The sequence below is a fragment of the Electrophorus electricus genome, chromosome 24 (assembly GCF_041902795.1).
Source record: "Electrophorus electricus isolate QZ-2024a chromosome 24, ASM4190279v1, whole genome shotgun sequence".
Lineage (NCBI taxonomy): Eukaryota > Metazoa > Chordata > Actinopteri > Gymnotiformes > Gymnotidae > Electrophorus > Electrophorus electricus.
Window position 1 is genome coordinate 493,860 of NC_137520.1, and position 16,141 is coordinate 510,000.

The 16,141-nt window shown below is 44.1% G+C and overlaps 2 protein-coding genes across 11 annotated transcripts in view; one reads left to right on the forward strand and one right to left on the reverse strand.

Moving 5' to 3' along the window:
- On the forward strand, positions 1-11,746 carry irf10 (interferon regulatory factor 10). 3 transcript variants are annotated; one of them, XM_026995846.3, is made up of 10 exons: positions 1-280; positions 439-621; positions 1,195-1,392; positions 1,588-1,777; positions 1,915-1,994; positions 2,287-2,326; positions 2,828-2,938; positions 5,982-6,368; positions 6,745-6,863; positions 9,600-11,746. In XM_026995846.3, exons 3-10 carry the CDS (start codon positions 1,219-1,221, stop codon positions 9,663-9,665), a joined length of 1,167 nt encoding a protein of 388 aa, XP_026851647.2. In that variant the 5' UTR covers positions 1-280; positions 439-621; positions 1,195-1,218; the 3' UTR covers positions 9,666-11,746. The 3 variants fall into 3 exon arrangements, with proteins under 3 accessions (XP_026851647.2, XP_026851648.2, XP_081563285.1); XM_081707159.1 differs by lacking the exons at positions 1-280; positions 439-621 and adding an exon at positions 946-986; XM_026995847.3 differs by lacking the exons at positions 1-280; positions 439-621 and having other exon boundaries at positions 945-1,392; positions 1,915-1,952.
- A 126-nt stretch (positions 11,747-11,872) lies between these two features.
- The window catches only part of zmp:0000000926 (uncharacterized), a 27,065-nt gene continuing 22,796 nt past the window's right edge, over positions 11,873-16,141 (reverse strand). For all 8 annotated transcript variants that reach the window (XM_035522359.2, XM_035522348.2, XM_035522353.2 and 5 more), the window contains 2 exons: positions 15,886-16,141; positions 11,873-13,447 (listed from right to left, as the gene is read on the reverse strand). The exon at positions 15,886-16,141 is cut by the window's right edge and continues 1,301 nt beyond it. In XM_035522359.2, the coding sequence (XP_035378252.2) occupies positions 12,995-13,447; positions 15,886-16,141 (709 nt within the window). In that variant the 3' untranslated portion in view covers positions 11,873-12,994. The remainder of the gene's footprint in view (positions 13,448-15,885) is intronic.

Consider the following 16,141-nt stretch of genomic DNA (forward strand, 5'->3'; position numbering starts at 1 on the left):
GGATTTTCATCAACACTTTTAACACACACACGTATTGCTGTAAGATAAACTTCAGTGCAACAGCGCCCCATGCTGTTTCGCCTCTGACGCTCGGGAGCGTCTCTGCTGCTGGAAGCAGTCTGATGTTTAGCACGTTTAATAAAGTCTTCCGTCCTTGTGTGTCCTGAAGTTTAACGTCTTTTCTCTTTGTGTGTCCTGGTGTTTAACGTCTTTGGTCCTTGTTCTGGCTTCATCTCCGTATCAGATCCCCCAGCCTCCTGAGGACCATGTGGCTGTACAGGTGAGTTCACCCGAACACACACGAAATTTCCAGAAACCAAAACGGATTTCAGATGATCAGACTTTCTGTGAGAAGTAAATAAAAACGGCCCAACATTGAACTCTGTCTGCACCTGCCACTCGCTCTGATGAGAAACGTTCTTCACTTCTGTCCTGCAGTCGTCCAGCAGCTTGGGTTTCGTTTCTGCTTTTGGCCGGGACATGTGAACCTCTCGGATGACTAAAGCTGAGTTGCCGCAGCGCTGGAAACGCAAACAGAAACGCGAAGCAGAAGTGGCCGCTCGTGGGTAGCACCACTATGAGAAATGCACCCTGTGTGGCAGCATATGTCTGTTATTCTCGGTACGGGGGTATCCATCTTACTTTATATTAGTCTACTGGTAGACTATTATGCGTGAAATAAACTTAAATCTGTTATTCCCTGATATTTTAATTTAAACACGTATGTGGTGTTTTTCATGTGAACGCAAAACGTTCTTCTAATGGAAAAGAGGCCCAGCTGATGAATTTGCGCACGAATCCGATATTTGGTCTTGCTTTGTTTGGTCTATAAGCTGGTGGACTAAAGGCGGGTCTCTTCGGCATAAATGTCAAATGCTTTTTTTTTTCTTTTTTTTTTTCACGCAGGAAACCGAAAGGATTTAACTTCGTACTTTCACTTTTGCTATGAGAGCGCAGTAGATAATTAGAGACTTTACACCACACATGTGAGCATTCTCACATTGCAAAGGAAAAGGGAGTTTTAAAGGAATTTCGTGATGACTAACTTTATTAATAGTTTATAGTTTGATAGAAGTCAGGTTTTAAATATACGAAGTTAAAAAAAAACATTTGCGTGTAACTAATACCTAACTGTAGTTGGATCATGTGGCAACTTGTTTCAACTACTTCACCTTATTAATCGTCCCGTTTCAGGCTTCTTAAGACTTGCATTTAACGATGGACGAGAGCGGGAGAAACATGCGTCTGAGGGAGTGGTTAATTGCTCAGATTGACAGCGGAAAGTACGCGGGTCTTAGCTGGGAGAACCGCGAGAGGACGACGTTTAAAATCCCGTGGAAACACGCCGCGAAGCAGGACTACAGGCAGAGTGAGGACGCCGCGCTGTTCAAGGTGAGACAGCGTTCGGCAAGGCCGCATTCACCAACATCTCCTGTGGCTAAATTTCATATGTAGTCATTTTCTATGACCGATTCGTGCCTGTGAAGCGTACTGAGTGGAATGGACTCTCAGACATCTTAATTGTAATTAAAATGCAAAGTCTCTGTCTTTTTGTCTGTTCTCTCTCTCTCTCTCCACACACGCCAGGCCTGGGCTGTGTATAAGGGGAAGTTTCGCGAAGGCAGGGATAAGGCGGACCCTTCTGCATGGAAGACACGTCTCCGCTGTGCCCTCAATAAGAGCACAGACTTCCAGGAGGTCCCAGAGCGCAGTCAGTTGGACATCTCAGAGCCCTATAAAGTCTACCACATCGTGGAGGACACAGAGAGGCCTACAGGTAGGACCGCAGACCTCAAACTCTCTCTCTCTCTCTCTCTCTCTCTCTCTCTGCCCATCCTTCTTTCTCTCTTCAGTTTTCCATAACACGTTTAGAGAGTTGGACCAGAAACACACTTATTCTGTGCTCTTTCTCAGAAACCCTGGTGGGTTCACTGAAGACACATGTTAGTCAGGTGGGCAGACTTCTGAAAGATCCACAGAATGTCCTCACGCAGGTAATACAGAGTCAAAAAATACTACCTTGCAGGTTCTACAAAAGGGCTGAAGCACTGGAAATCCCCATTGAAACAGAACCGGAAATGAGGCTTTTCTGACATCTAGTGGACAAATGTAGACAGCACTACCAAACTTAAGTGTGTATTAATAAGATGTGTCTGTGTGCTTTTGGGAAGTGACATGTGCTTCTATCTAAATTGCGTGTCAAATTGTTGTAGAGTGTGTAAGTAATGATTTGTGCAGCCACGCTCCTAGGAAACTAGTTCTGACTTTCTCTTGATCTCATTGTAGGATGGTGTATACGGTGAATCAAACTGCAAGCACTCAAATGGTCAGTGCCCATATTTTCTCACCATCACATGAGGAATGTTTTTCACTGTTGTTTCATCTTCTCCTAAGGAGCCCTAGAAGCACCTGAAAATTTTCGTCTGATTGACTATGCTAATGTATGCTAATTTAAGCAAATTCCCACACTTTAATAGAAGTCAGTTTATATCTAAGGCATATACAAGTATATAGTGCAGAGTGGAATTATACATCATGTGTTAACAGAGCGACTAGAGACTAGAGCAAAGCCTAACTTTCCTCACGTATAGTAATACAAGTCTGGTGTGTGTGTGTGTGTGTGTGTGTGTGTGTCTCTCTCTCTCTCTCTTTGTGTCTGTGTGTGTGTGCCTCACTCTGTATGTGTGTGTGTCTGTGTGTGTGTGTGTGTGTCTCTGTGTGTGTCTCTCTCTCTCTCTCTCTCTCTCTCTCTGCATTTGTGTGTGTGTCTGTGTGTGTGTCTCTCTCTCTCTCACACTCTGCGTGTGTGTATGTTTGTTTTCTGCAGAGAGACCAGTGGACAGGAGGTTGGTTGTCCATGCCAGCTACAGTGCTCCTGCTTACGAGAGCCCTAGTCCAGTCTCTGTCTCTCTGCTCCCCAATCTGGGCCAGATCTCAGGTGAGCAGGCCACTGCAAGGCTAGGCTAACAAATGAACTCATCACGAGAAGCCTATTCTTATGGCCAACTTTATGGTGGTTGATGTGAAATAAGGTATATATCTGTGGCCAACATTATCAGACACCGAGTTTAAAGTAAGAAGTGAAATATCTCCTGAAATGTGTAGTGTGTCATTAAAAACAAACAAACAAAAAACAAAACTTTAACAGGCTGTGCTAGCTCAGTGCTTCAGGTACTTGACTTATACTCAGAAGGTTGCTGGTTCAAGTCCCACCACTGCCAGGCTGCCACTGTTGGGCCCCTGAGCAAGACCCTTAACCCTCAATTACTCAAGTTGTGTTCTGTCAGATTTGTAAGTTGCTTTGGATAAACGTGTTGGCTAAATGGAAATGAATCTATATAAACATGTTATCAAAAAAGACAAAACTAACTAAGAAAAATATTATCAAGATATGATTTTTGTTATCCTTTATTCAGTTTGAAAGAACAAAATCAGACTAACCTGTGATTCATTAGAAATCACTTTGATTTGATGTAAGTCTGATTTCTGGTGAATCACAGTTCAGTCTCCAAAAACCCTGGTATCTCTTCTTCAACGGTGTGAAAAGTTATCTAGAAGTTTACTGCTCATCACAAAGTCAAGAGCCTTCCAGGTCATGGTGGACAGAAGAACGTTGAAGACCGAACCCTGCGACAGTCGGTTTGAAACGAGAAGGAGCCGCATACAACGTCCAGAGAACCTCTGGCTGGTGGGGAGACATCTGGAGTGGTGCTCCCCTGACGCCACACACCCACAGGGAAGAAAGATGAGAGGGACCCGCAGATAAAACAATGTACACAGACGAACCACAATCCTTCTGGGGAAATGGCCAACAGACAGATGACAAGTAGTAGTGGTCAGACGCTACTGTTATATTAATAGTTTACTCAAGTTAGGACATAATTAAACAAGACACAAATATTTCTGCCTTTAATCCTTCATCAGTAATTGTGTCCTGAGTGAAATTAACTATTAATATACAAGCGCTGTCCAACCTCCACAGATCCAGCATGTCAAAACTATTTCTTAAAAGAGAGAGTAGCCTTATACTGTACTATACTACACTACACTAATACTTTAGCATACTGTACTATACTGATACTGTGCTATACTAATACTGCACTATTCCACACTGCACTGTACTATACTACACTAATGCTTTAACATTATACTGTACTAATGCTGTACTATACTAATACTGCACTATACAAATACTGAACTATTCTACACTACACTGTACTATACTACACCATACTAATATGTTAACATACCATACTATACTAATGCTGTACTATACTAATACTGCACTACACTGATACTGTACTATTCTACACTGCGCTGTACTATGCTACACCATACTGATACTTTAACATATTGCACTTTACTAATACTGTACTATGCTACACTACACTGTACTATACAACACTATACAAAACTATACAAATACTTTAGCATACTAATATTGTGCTATACTGCACTACACTGTACTATATAATATACTAATACTACACTATACTAATGCTGTGCTATTGTACTGTATTATACTATACTGTGCTAACACTTTACCATACTATACTATACTATGCTAGTATTGTACTATACTATGCTATTACTTTAACAAACTGAACTATAGCAATACTGTACTATACTACACTGTGCTACACTGCACTAAGACTTTACTATACTGTACCATACTGTGCTACACTAATACTGCACTATACTATGCTAGTGCTGTGCTATAACTGCTGTACTATATGGTGCTATATACTACGCTAATATGTTAACATACTGTACTATGCTACACTATACTGCACTGTACAATGCTATACTAATACTTAAACATATTGTACTATGCTAATGCTGCAATATACTATACTAATACTGTACTACACTACACTAATACTTTACCATACCGTACTATACTAATACTGTGTTGTGTACTATACGGTACTGCACTGTACTTTATTATACTATGCTAATACAGCACTGTACTATACTAACGTGGTGCTATAATCGCCGTACGCTATGGTGCTATATAGTACTGTATTATACCATACTACACGAAGGCTGTGCTATAATTGCGGTGCTATATGGTGCTGTATATAGCACTGTATTATATTGTACTATGCTGCTATTTTGCTGTGCTGTACTATGCTATAATATACAGTGCTATGCTAGTACTGCACTATACTATACTAGACTATAGTATACTAGATTATGTACAGGTGCAACAACAAAAAAAAGGTGTTCAGAAAAGGTCCTATAGCAGGAAAGGGCACATCAGAAGTCCACAAGGTTGAGAAGAAAACACTGTGTTTGAAACCATCCTGAATTCGGCTGAGAGTCTTTGGAGAGAGCTGAAATAATGAGAACTGAAACCCTACAAACACTGAAGAACTTGAAAGAACCACAGCAGTTCTTGGAACCTCAGGAGGAACTACCGGCTCACAGGTGCAAGACTTTGGGGTCTGTAACTGTCCCCAAAGATTATACAAGCAAGCATCAGGGAAGAGTTTCCTGTCTATGTCATGGATGATGTTTCTGCCTTTAAATGTGCATGATGAAAGGTCATCATTTTTGTTGAAAGCTTTTGAATACTATTAAAATATTGAAATGATTCCAGGTTGGTACGTATCCATTTATTTCTGAAGATATTGACCTTGACGTATAAAAGAGTGAAGAGAGGAGGTAATATTGACCACAACTGTATGAATGTCCACAAAGGAGATGTCCCAGCTCAGTGTTTACAAATCACTGCAGTGTAACAGTCCTGCTGTAAATGTCCCACATTTTCAAAGCATTTCCTTTGATCTGAGATCTGTACTCTTATGGATGCAGTCTGGTAAATGGTAAGAGTGCTAGACATTTAATCTCAGAAAGAGAGTAGTTTTGCTTCTATCCTCAGATTTGATCATGGAAGGAATGTCATTTTGTTGTAATTATTTGTGATTTTCTTCTCAATGTGTGTGCGTGTGTGTGTGTGTGTTTGTGTGTGTGTATAGATTTTAGACTGCAGGTGTGTTTGCTCTACCATGGTCTCCTAGTGCAGAAGGTGATCAGCAGTTCTCCCGAGGGCTGTTTCATCTTGCAGGGCTCGGCCCCGGTGGGGAGTGAGCGGATCTACGGCCCCTGCGCGGCGCACAAGCTCTTCTTCCCCCGGGTGGACGTCACGCCCCTGCCCCTGGGCATCGGCCAGGCTATGAGCTGCCTGCTGCCCCACCTGGAGAAAGGTGTGCTGGTGTGGGTGGCCCCCGACGGTGTGTTCATCAAACGCTTCTGCCAGGGCAGGGTGTACTGGTATGGCCCTCTGGCACAGTACAGCAACAAGCCCAACAAGCTGGAGAGAGAGCGCACCTGCAAGCTCCTGGACATACACATCTTTCTGCAAGGTGAGGGGGAGGAGCTAAGGCCCATGGGGGGAGGGGCTAGGGGACACTGGGAGGGGCTAGGGGGAATGTGGTAGGGCACCAGCCATACACAGAGAACTCATGCCTAATTCCATTTTCTAATCACTTGTTATTAATTAGGTTCCGTGTGAGAAGGAGTACTATGTTACGTTACTTGCATAAGGTAGTCTTATGTTAGGTCACTTGTGTAATGTAGTAGCGTATAATCAGTGCTATCTGTGTAGCACTGGGCATGGCCATCTGTTCTTTTAACAGGCGCAGTCAGCAATCCTTAAGTGAAGAAGCATGAGAGACGAGTCCTGTCGTCTCCCACGCTAGCTCACTAATGTGACCTATATGATCTATGTCCTTTCTGCAGAGTTACATCGCTACCTACAGGGTGGAGGACCAAGGCCACGCTACGAGATTGACCTGTGCTTCGGAGAGGAGTTTCCTGATGCCACACAACCAAAGAGCAAGAAACTGATCACAGCACAGGTATCTGTTTAAGAAACGTGTGTGGCCGAAGGAGTGGGTTAGCGTGTTTGGCTGATGACATGGTCTATTCTTAAACCCCTTGAGGGAGAAGTGCTGGGGTAAGTTTATATTTCATTCACATAAAGGACTTTAAAATGGTTTGGGGGTGATTTTCTCAAACTCTTAGTCTTAGAGTTACACACAGTGCAAAAATTATGTCTTGAAATTATACCCTGTTGAATTCTATGGAAGCTAAGTATTTTGACCACATCTGTAAGTTTAAAAGCAAGTGTACTCATGCCATTCTACACCACTCTACTCAAAAATATATATTTTTGAGGTTTAACCCTGAAATGATCCTGTAACATTTGCTTGAACTCATCGGCTAACTACCAAAGCCTTTCACAATTCAGGTGTACTAGGACAGAAACACAAACATTACATTTACTACATTTACCACATCAGCCCATGACTTCGGTGTACCCAACTGCTCTCTCCACAATACATACTTTACTGTAGGACAGTTCATTTCAGGAATTTGAAATGTCTTTTTGAAATCCTTTTCTGTGTGGTGGAACAATTCAGTCAAATGGAGTTATCATGAAAATCATTCATTGCCAAGGCAAAGTTGAGTGATAAAAGGAATATAAATGAAAGAACATTCACCGGACCATTTTATGCAAGACAATTTACAATTGAGGGTTCAGGGTCTTGCTCAGGGGCCCAACAGTGGCAACCTGTTAGGTGGGGGGACTTGAACCAGCAACCTTCTGATTACAAGTCAAGTAACTGAAACACAGTATAGTAGCTTGCGTAGTTATGTATTGCCTTTCTCAGTACAGGTTGGTGGTTGGTGTGTTCGCCTCTCAGCTCTAGAGTCTCGGGTTCTAGTCAGTACCTGCGTGGAGTTTCCATGTTCTGTCTGTGTGTTTCCTCCACAAGTCCAAAAACATGGAGGTTATGTTGACTGGATATTCTAAACTCTCCTGTATGAATGTGACCTGTGTGCATATATGTCCAGTGATGGTTGGTGTATGTGTGTGTGTATGTGTGTGTGTGTGTCCAGTCATGGTTGGTGCTGTGTGTGTGTGTGTCCAGTGGTGGTTGGTGCTGTGTGTGTATCCAGTGGTGGTTGGTGCTGTGTGTGTATCCAGTGGTGGCTGGTGTTGTGTGTGTATCCAGTGGTGGTTGGTGCCACTGTTGGGCCCCCTGGTGCTGTGTGTGTATCCAGTGGTGGTTGGTGCTGTGTGTGTGTGTGTGTGTCCAGTGGCGGTTGGTGCTGTGTGTGTATCCAGTGGCGGTCGGTGCTGTGTGTGTATCCAGTGGTGGTCGGTGCTGTGTGTGTATCCAGTGGTGGTCGGTGCTGTGTGTGTATCCAGTGGCGGTTGGTGCTGTGGGTGTATCCAGTGGCGGTCGGTGCTGTGGGTGTATCCAGTGGCGGTCGGTGCTGTGGGTGTATCCAGTGGCGGTCGGTGCTGTGGGTGTATCCAGTGGCGGTCGGTGCTGTGTGTGTATCCAGTGGCGGTCGGTGCTGTGTGTGTATCCAGTGGCGGTCGGTGCTGTGTGTGTATCCAGTGGCGGTCGGTGCTGTGTGTGTATCCAGTGGCGGTTGGTGCTGTGTGTGTATCCAGTGGTGGCTGGTGTTGTGTGTGTATCCAGTGGTGGTTGGTGCCACTGTTGGGCCCCCTGGTGCTGTGTGTGTATCCAGTGGTGGTTGGTGCTGTGTGTGTGTGTGTGTCCAGTGGCGGTTGGTGCTGTGTGTGTATCCAGTGGCGGTCGGTGCTGTGTGTGTATCCAGTGGTGGTCGGTGCTGTGTGTGTATCCAGTGGTGGTCGGTGCTGTGTGTGTATCCAGTGGCGGTCGGTGCTGTGGGTGTATCCAGTGGCGGTCGGTGCTGTGGGTGTATCCAGTGGCGGTCGGTGCTGTGGGTGTATCCAGTGGCGGTTGGTGCTATGGGTGTATCCAGTGGCGGTTGGTGCTGTGTGTGTATCCAGTGGTGGTTGGTGCTGTGTGTGTATCCAGTGGCGGTTGGTGCTGTGTCCTGGTCTGAACCGGCTCCCCTTCCCCTACACTGGTGCAGTCCCCCAGGGGGCTGTGGTTTCTGATCGAGAGTACGCTGTATGCAAATTGGCTACTGCTTCTCATCAGTGAGCTGATTACTTTCTGTAAAGTGTCCTCGAGTCTGAGAAAGGTGCTGTACAAAAATGTAACTAATAATAATAGACGCAACACATACAATTAATCAATTGTAAATTATGTTGCATCGACTGTTTCGTTTGTGACATCAAACACAGCAAACACTTATTATGTAATTTTTAAATATAATGGCTCTGGTAGTCTATAAAGGTTTTGAATTGAAGGCAGTGGTTCTGATTGGCTATAAAGGTTCTGAATTGACTGTAATGGCTCTGATAGGCTATAAAGGTTCTGAATTGACTGTAATGGCCCTGATTGGCTATAAAGGTTCTCCTTAATTAAAGGTTTTGTCCTACCTGGGTGTTGCATCTCTTTGGCCTTTTAAAAAGCCCTACCATGCTGCGTGCAGCCAGCAGAGGGAGCCACAGCATAGCTGTAGTGTTATAAGCAGAACTGATGGACTGTGCCTGTTACCTCACTTCGATCTAAGGTGCTTTACTGGCTTGACAAATAATAGCACATTTATATTGCCAAAGCTTGGGTAGCGTCACGGGAGAGTATTAAAGAATTCTCCTTCTTTTTCTTCTCTCTCTCCCTCCCTCCCTCTCTTCCTGAATGCAGGTGGTGCCCCTATTCGCCCACGAGCTCCTGGTGCAGCTCAAGCTGGTTAAAGGTGAAGATAAGTAATGTTCAGGCATATGGCAGCAGCCAGCAGAGAGAAGACCAGCTCCAGCCATCCTCACTGTTGTGGCCAGAAGACAAGCGGAGGCACAGCGGACACGTGTATCCACACCACAGGCTTAAGCAACACTCCGGCTTCCAGCAATGAAAGGAAAACCGCAGGGCGGAATTATACCCCCCCCCCCCACACACACACGTTTTGTTTCCTATTCACTTACAGAATCAACACAATTTTAAAATGAATTATGAAACTACATTTCTAGCAGAGCAGCTAGAAATGAGATCTGGTTCAAGACCCAGGAAGTATCTGTACTGTAATATATGTCACTCTGGATGAGAGCGTCTGTTAAATGCTGTGCATATAAACACGCGAGGGTTATGCAGTATGCTACAATTCTAGTCAAGAACATGGGAGAGACAGTCTAGAACGTGGCATTGAGATGTTCTACACGGAGACTTTTGCTGGAACATTTCACAATATCCAAAGCCACATTATTTACTGGGCAGTTAACAACAACCAAATCCATGGAATCTATACTGGCACCTAGTGGCCTGGATATTTTAAACATGGCTGTCTCATGCAGGGGACCCATGCTACGCAGCGTAAACATTTGAGGTTCATTTGAGGACTACAAAGCAATTTGATTCTTCATCTCTTGTGAGCTGCACTTTCCGGAAGAGAATCACCGTCATAAATACTGTTTGCTGCGTTTTGGTGGTAATGACTTATTGCTCCTTTAAGTCACCAGGATTCTATTGTCTGCATCCGTGTTTGATGCCATGCACGTACACATCTGAGAGCCATGGCTCAGAGCACGCGTCATTTGTACGAACACCAAGGCTAACTAAATCAATCCAAGCACCATTGGCTAGCATTAATGTTATCTGACCAGCTGACCTAGCTAACGACGTTGTCTCGGTTTGTTCCCTGTGGTCACATTTCCGTTCAGGTGATTTTTTAAACAAAGATTGCTTTGGCACTTTATAGCGCTTATTGATATAACCTGTCTGTAAGGTTTTAAGGAAGAATTTTTACCAGCAATTATTGTTCCCATTTCCTATATTGAGATTCATTTTTAAGTGCTAAAGCAATTTTCGTAAAAAAAATTACTTGAATGAAAGAATAGGCAATGTTAGTCAACACTGATCAATTCTAGTTCCACACAGAAGTCCTACTCTTTGACATTTTTATAGATGGGAGGGGTTTGGGCAATAGGACACTAGCGTTTCCGCATCTGACAAACTCAAATCATTACAAAGTGGCCATTTTCCTTTTCCCAAATCCCCTGTCGGAACACTGCATGTGTCGGGGAATTGGCTCTGAGTGTTAGGAACAAAACCTCCGTCAGCCTTACCTGGCAGAAGGACTGCCCATTTTAGAACGGGGGCGGGGTCTGACAAAATGAATGAGTGAGTTATTGGACATTGGAAAGGACACTGGACACACTTTGTATATGGACCTTGACTGCCCAGAAGCACAATATGATGCTCACTGGAAAGAAATCCCAGCTTTAGCTTCTCTGGGTCTTTAGTGTATAGCCTAAGTGTAACATTTATTTTGCCTTTAACTGTGATTTATTTTTTTAAAAACCCGTAGGAATGTCAGTCAAATGTAGCCTATCATGTTAAAGGAATATGCCAGGTAAAGATGCCAATGTAACTAGCAATGAATAAAAGAGAACTTGCATCAGTTAGCTTCATACAAATGACATCATGTAAATGACATCACACACATGAAAATGACATCGTGTAAATGACATCACACACATGACGTTAATGACATCATGTCGTCTGGTGACTACAGTTCTTCCTGCAAGTTAACTGTATTAGCATGAGTGGTTGAGCTAATCCTTTCAAAAATGATCATTACTCTTATTAACTTTTGTTTTTCTTAATGTTGGTCTCTTGTTTACATTAAAGACTAGACACATTCATGACTCAAAGGAACCTTGGTTAGAAAATGAAAAAAGTATTCAAAGCAACCTAAGCAATGTAACTGGAAAATCTAGTATAAAATCGTTTCTACACACACACACACACACACACACACACACACACACACACACACACATATATATGCTCCAATATTACTTCTTGCTGCAAAAGTTACAACCTCAACCTCATTTATTTATTTAATTGATCAACAAATTGTTTAACTGCTTTTCTTTAATCTGTCTTAAGGTTTTCATAAATGTAATAAATCTCGTTCCATATAAATCTATAAAGCCTTCTTTTATTTCTAGCGAACACTGTAATACAGTCTCACAATTTTAAAAATATACAATTTTATAGCTATACATTTATAAAGAAAAAAAAATAACATTCTTTTCCTGGAAAAAGAACAACAACAAAAACAAACCGTAAAAGAAAACCCCTAAAGTGAGAGAGTGTGCTTGATCAAGAATGAATACCCGTATCTGAGGTCAAAATACTTCCCCTAAGTTTTATTATCCCAGCTCTTGAACATACAGAAACAAAAAGAAACAAAAACAAAACAACAAAAACCAAAACAAGCACGTCGTGAGGTCAAAGGCCCCCTCGCGCGTCACCTTCCAGTGTGTTGTTAGCACCGTTAAACTCTCCTACATGGACGATCACGGAAAAACACCCACGGACGTCTGCGCTTGCGTCCGCCTGTCGCGCTGGCGGGCAGTAGGGATTGTTTATCTCTTTCTTTCCACCATTAGTGTCGTTTCCCTTGTAAGAACACACTGGAGTGTGACGCTGAAGGCGTTGACCCCGCGCTGACCCCACGCTGACCCCACGCTGAAAAGCTTGGCTAAAGGTTGCAGATACATTCACTCTACCTGCCAGGCAGAAGACCAGAGCTTAGTTTGTAAGCATGAAATAAAACTGCATTACAAAAGGAACCATTAACCTTAGATTTGTTTTTGTTTTTTTTAGCATATTCATATAACACCTGTAATAAGATATATTCATATATTTATATATTTGTTTTTTTTCCCCATCCAATGTTATTTACTTTATAATACTGAGTTAAAAGAGAGATACCCTGCAGAAAACACTGTCGGTAGGCATAGGACGATCATTACTAAAACAGACAGAACTGCGTGATGTCAAAGGTCATTCTGATTGTCTCACATAAAGACGGACAGTTTCGCTGTGCATTTTGGGCTTCACTAGCACTTTGTATTTACCCCCAGCCTCCCCGTCAACGCCTGCATTACCCGATAGACAACAAGAGGGGAGGACAGTTTCCATGGCTCTTCCAGAGTAACCACGAGGTCACGAAAGGTCAGTCTGTATTGAAACCCTTGCGCCTGACGGTGAGCGCGGGCGATTGTGATTGGTGGGTGTGAGCTGTGCAGACACTCCTACTGTCTCACTCGCTTCCTGCTTTGAGGTAAATCCAGGCAGGTCCCTTCCCCCGTCCGCAGGTCTGGGGCGGACCAGCGTCTCTTGCGGGGGCGCGGCCGCCCCTGAGTTGCGCTCGGTGGATCACAGGGAAGGGGCGGAGCCGGCAGAGGAGGCGGGGGCCGGGCAGGGGGCGGAGGCATCCTCTGCGATCTGTTCGTGCCAGGCTCCGCCCCTGCGGAGGAGCGGACGTAGGGACGAGCCGGCGAGCCGGTCTGCGCGCGGCCGGCGGTGACCCCGGCGGTGCTTGGGCAAGGTGAGGTGGGCATCGGAGTCAGCGCCAGGCATACGTCACCCACGCTGAGCTGGCGACAGGGTAACCTGTACAGCTGGGCACTTCTCTGAGGGTTGCAAGAAGACCAGCCTCGGTCCCGCACGAAAAACGGATACTCCTCTAAAACTGTGAGCAATTCCTGCCAAAACAAAAACACACATAAACTTGCATCAGGCGGACTGTTAGCAGTGTGTGCCAGCTGAGACCTGGTGCCATCCCTACTGGCTTTAACGAACAGAAAAACCGGAAATAGCACCTTGTGCGTCTCGCTGAATATAGAACGCCTGATCTTAGCTTCAGCTTGTTTACACTTTTCTCTTTTAAAGTTTATTTGTGTAACAATTTTTACACTCAACGTTCTCACAAAACCCAGGCACAGATGTCTGAAGAGTGGGTGACTCGAGATGCACCAGGACAGAACCCCATCTTCTAAACACAGACCTGGATAAACTAGAAACATTCGGAGACGATGGAATGACGTAGCTTGTGTTTTGTAGTGTTGATGCAGCGCCGACTCGGAAACCAAAAACTCTAAACAGAGCACCAAGGCATTAACCACTGCCCAGTATCCCCACGCTTACCAAAACTGATCAGCCGTTAGACCAACTGCAGATTCAGGTGTGATTAAAGAACGCAATCAGGTGCGATCAAACAGGAAGAACCAGGTGTGTGTAGAAATAAGGGGGGGAAAAATTTTTTTAAAATCATGTAATTTCCCGCACAATCAAAATAAAGCCTCAAAATGAAAGAAGCAGACAACAAACTTGCTCTCAGGGGAAGGATGTGTGAGTCAAGCCGGCGTAGATTGACCACAGTATTGCATGGACTGGCATGTTCTCCATTAGTGACGGTGTATGACTGGGTGATTTTTATAGGCCCAGGAATACAAGTCAAGTAACATGGCGAAGGTTGTTCGGGCACAGAGATTGTAAGGCATTCCCTAAACTGCTGGCTCACATCAAAAGAAGTAACACCTAAAGTCTTTGAAGAGATCAAAAGGGAAAAACAGAGAACATAAAAACACAGCGATGGCTTGTTTAAGTGTTACATTACTTATCATGGACAGGATTTGGGCTTGTTAGTCTGCGTGCCAGCACACATCTTTTATGATTATTGGCAGTGTGTCAACAAGCTGACACACTGCCAATTCAAAGTGTTTTACACAGACGGAAAAGAACTAAATAAAGCTCTTTCCACATCCATCTCTTCAGTAAGAGTTCTGCTAGAAGCTTTGTATTTACACAGAAAATCTGAAAATTAAATGTGATTGATTTAAATTGAAAAGAAATCATATTATTTATTTTCAATAATAATAAAATAAATGAAGAGAGGAAAAAATTAAAAGAGTAAAAGTATAAAATAACAAAATAAACAAACACACGCATACACACACACACACACACACACACACACACACACACACACACACACACACACACACACACACACACACACACACATCATGATGCCAGTACATAGTGCCTGGATTTAAAACTGTTCTGGCCTGGATTTAAACATATCTAGCCTAGATTGAAAACCGTTCTGGACTGGATTTAAACTGTTCAAGCCTGGATTTAAAATGTGTTACATTCGAGGCACATGTAAGCTGGACAGGGAGTTGGTTCCAGTTCCAGCTATGTGTAGCATAACATCTAAATGCTGGTTCATCCTGTTGGGTTTCAGTTCTGGGTTTTACACGCTGGCCTGCATCCATGGATCTACACGCTGGCCTGTGTCCATGGATCTACACGCTGGCCTGCGTCCATGGATCTAATAGGTTTACACTCTATGGGCAGACCTGAGACGTGTTCTGGCCTAAACCAGTTCCAGATTTATAGATTAGTACTAGTGCTTTAAAATCAGTTCTATGATTGATTGGAAATCAGTATAGAACCAATTTAGATGAAGAATGTGCTCTGTTCTCTTGGATACGTTGTAGCTGTTGTATTTTGTGGGACGTCCAGTTAGGAGACCCTTACAGTAGTGAACACTACTGGTGATGAAAGCCTGCATGAGTTGTTTGAGCCCATTAGAATCAAGATTTCTGACCAGGTCTTTCATTCTTAGATCCCTGGACTCATCCCTGGAAGCACATTCACTTTGAGACACCCCTCTCTACTGCTAAATATTGTAAACTGTTTTGTCTTTATTCAACCGAAAGAAATTGTGTCTCATCCAGTCATGTGCTCCAAATAGAGACTGTGTGTGTGTTGGGCAGTAATGATCCAGTGAGAAAAGCATGTGTATCTGTGTATCACCTGCCAAACCATGCGAAGAGAGAGAGCATATTTCAGCTGTCCAGTAGGATCAGGCTGACATGGCGCTTTCTGCAAATCTCAGAATCTCATCTGCCTTTTCTGTTCTCTTAGGGGGTTCTGCAAATTGCAGGTCAGGACTTTGATGCATTTTGCTATTTTCGGTTGCCTGCTAGAATATCTTGCTTGGGTAAAGTATGTTTTCGATATGTAATTGCTTTGATGTTTCTATCTAAATGAGTCAGTGAACCGGTATTAATAAGCGGCCGGGCCGGGGTTTGTCCTTCCTCAGTGCACTGCTCCGAAGAAAGGCCGGACTCACCTGAGTGTTGCGGTTGGTGAGCAGAACCTGCAGGTGGCTGAAGCCGTCAGCCGGGCCGGCCGAGATGCGCAGGATGGTGCACGTGCTCAGGTGGAACTCGGGTGAGGTGTCAGCGCTTTGCAGGAAGTCCTCTGTCCTTAGCTCCTCCACCCTCTTCAGACGGCCCCCCGCCAGCTCGATGAGGGAACCCTTGACGAAATGAGGTAGGAGTGAGCTCGGGGGTCGGTCGGGGCCACCGAGGACCGAAACCGACGGC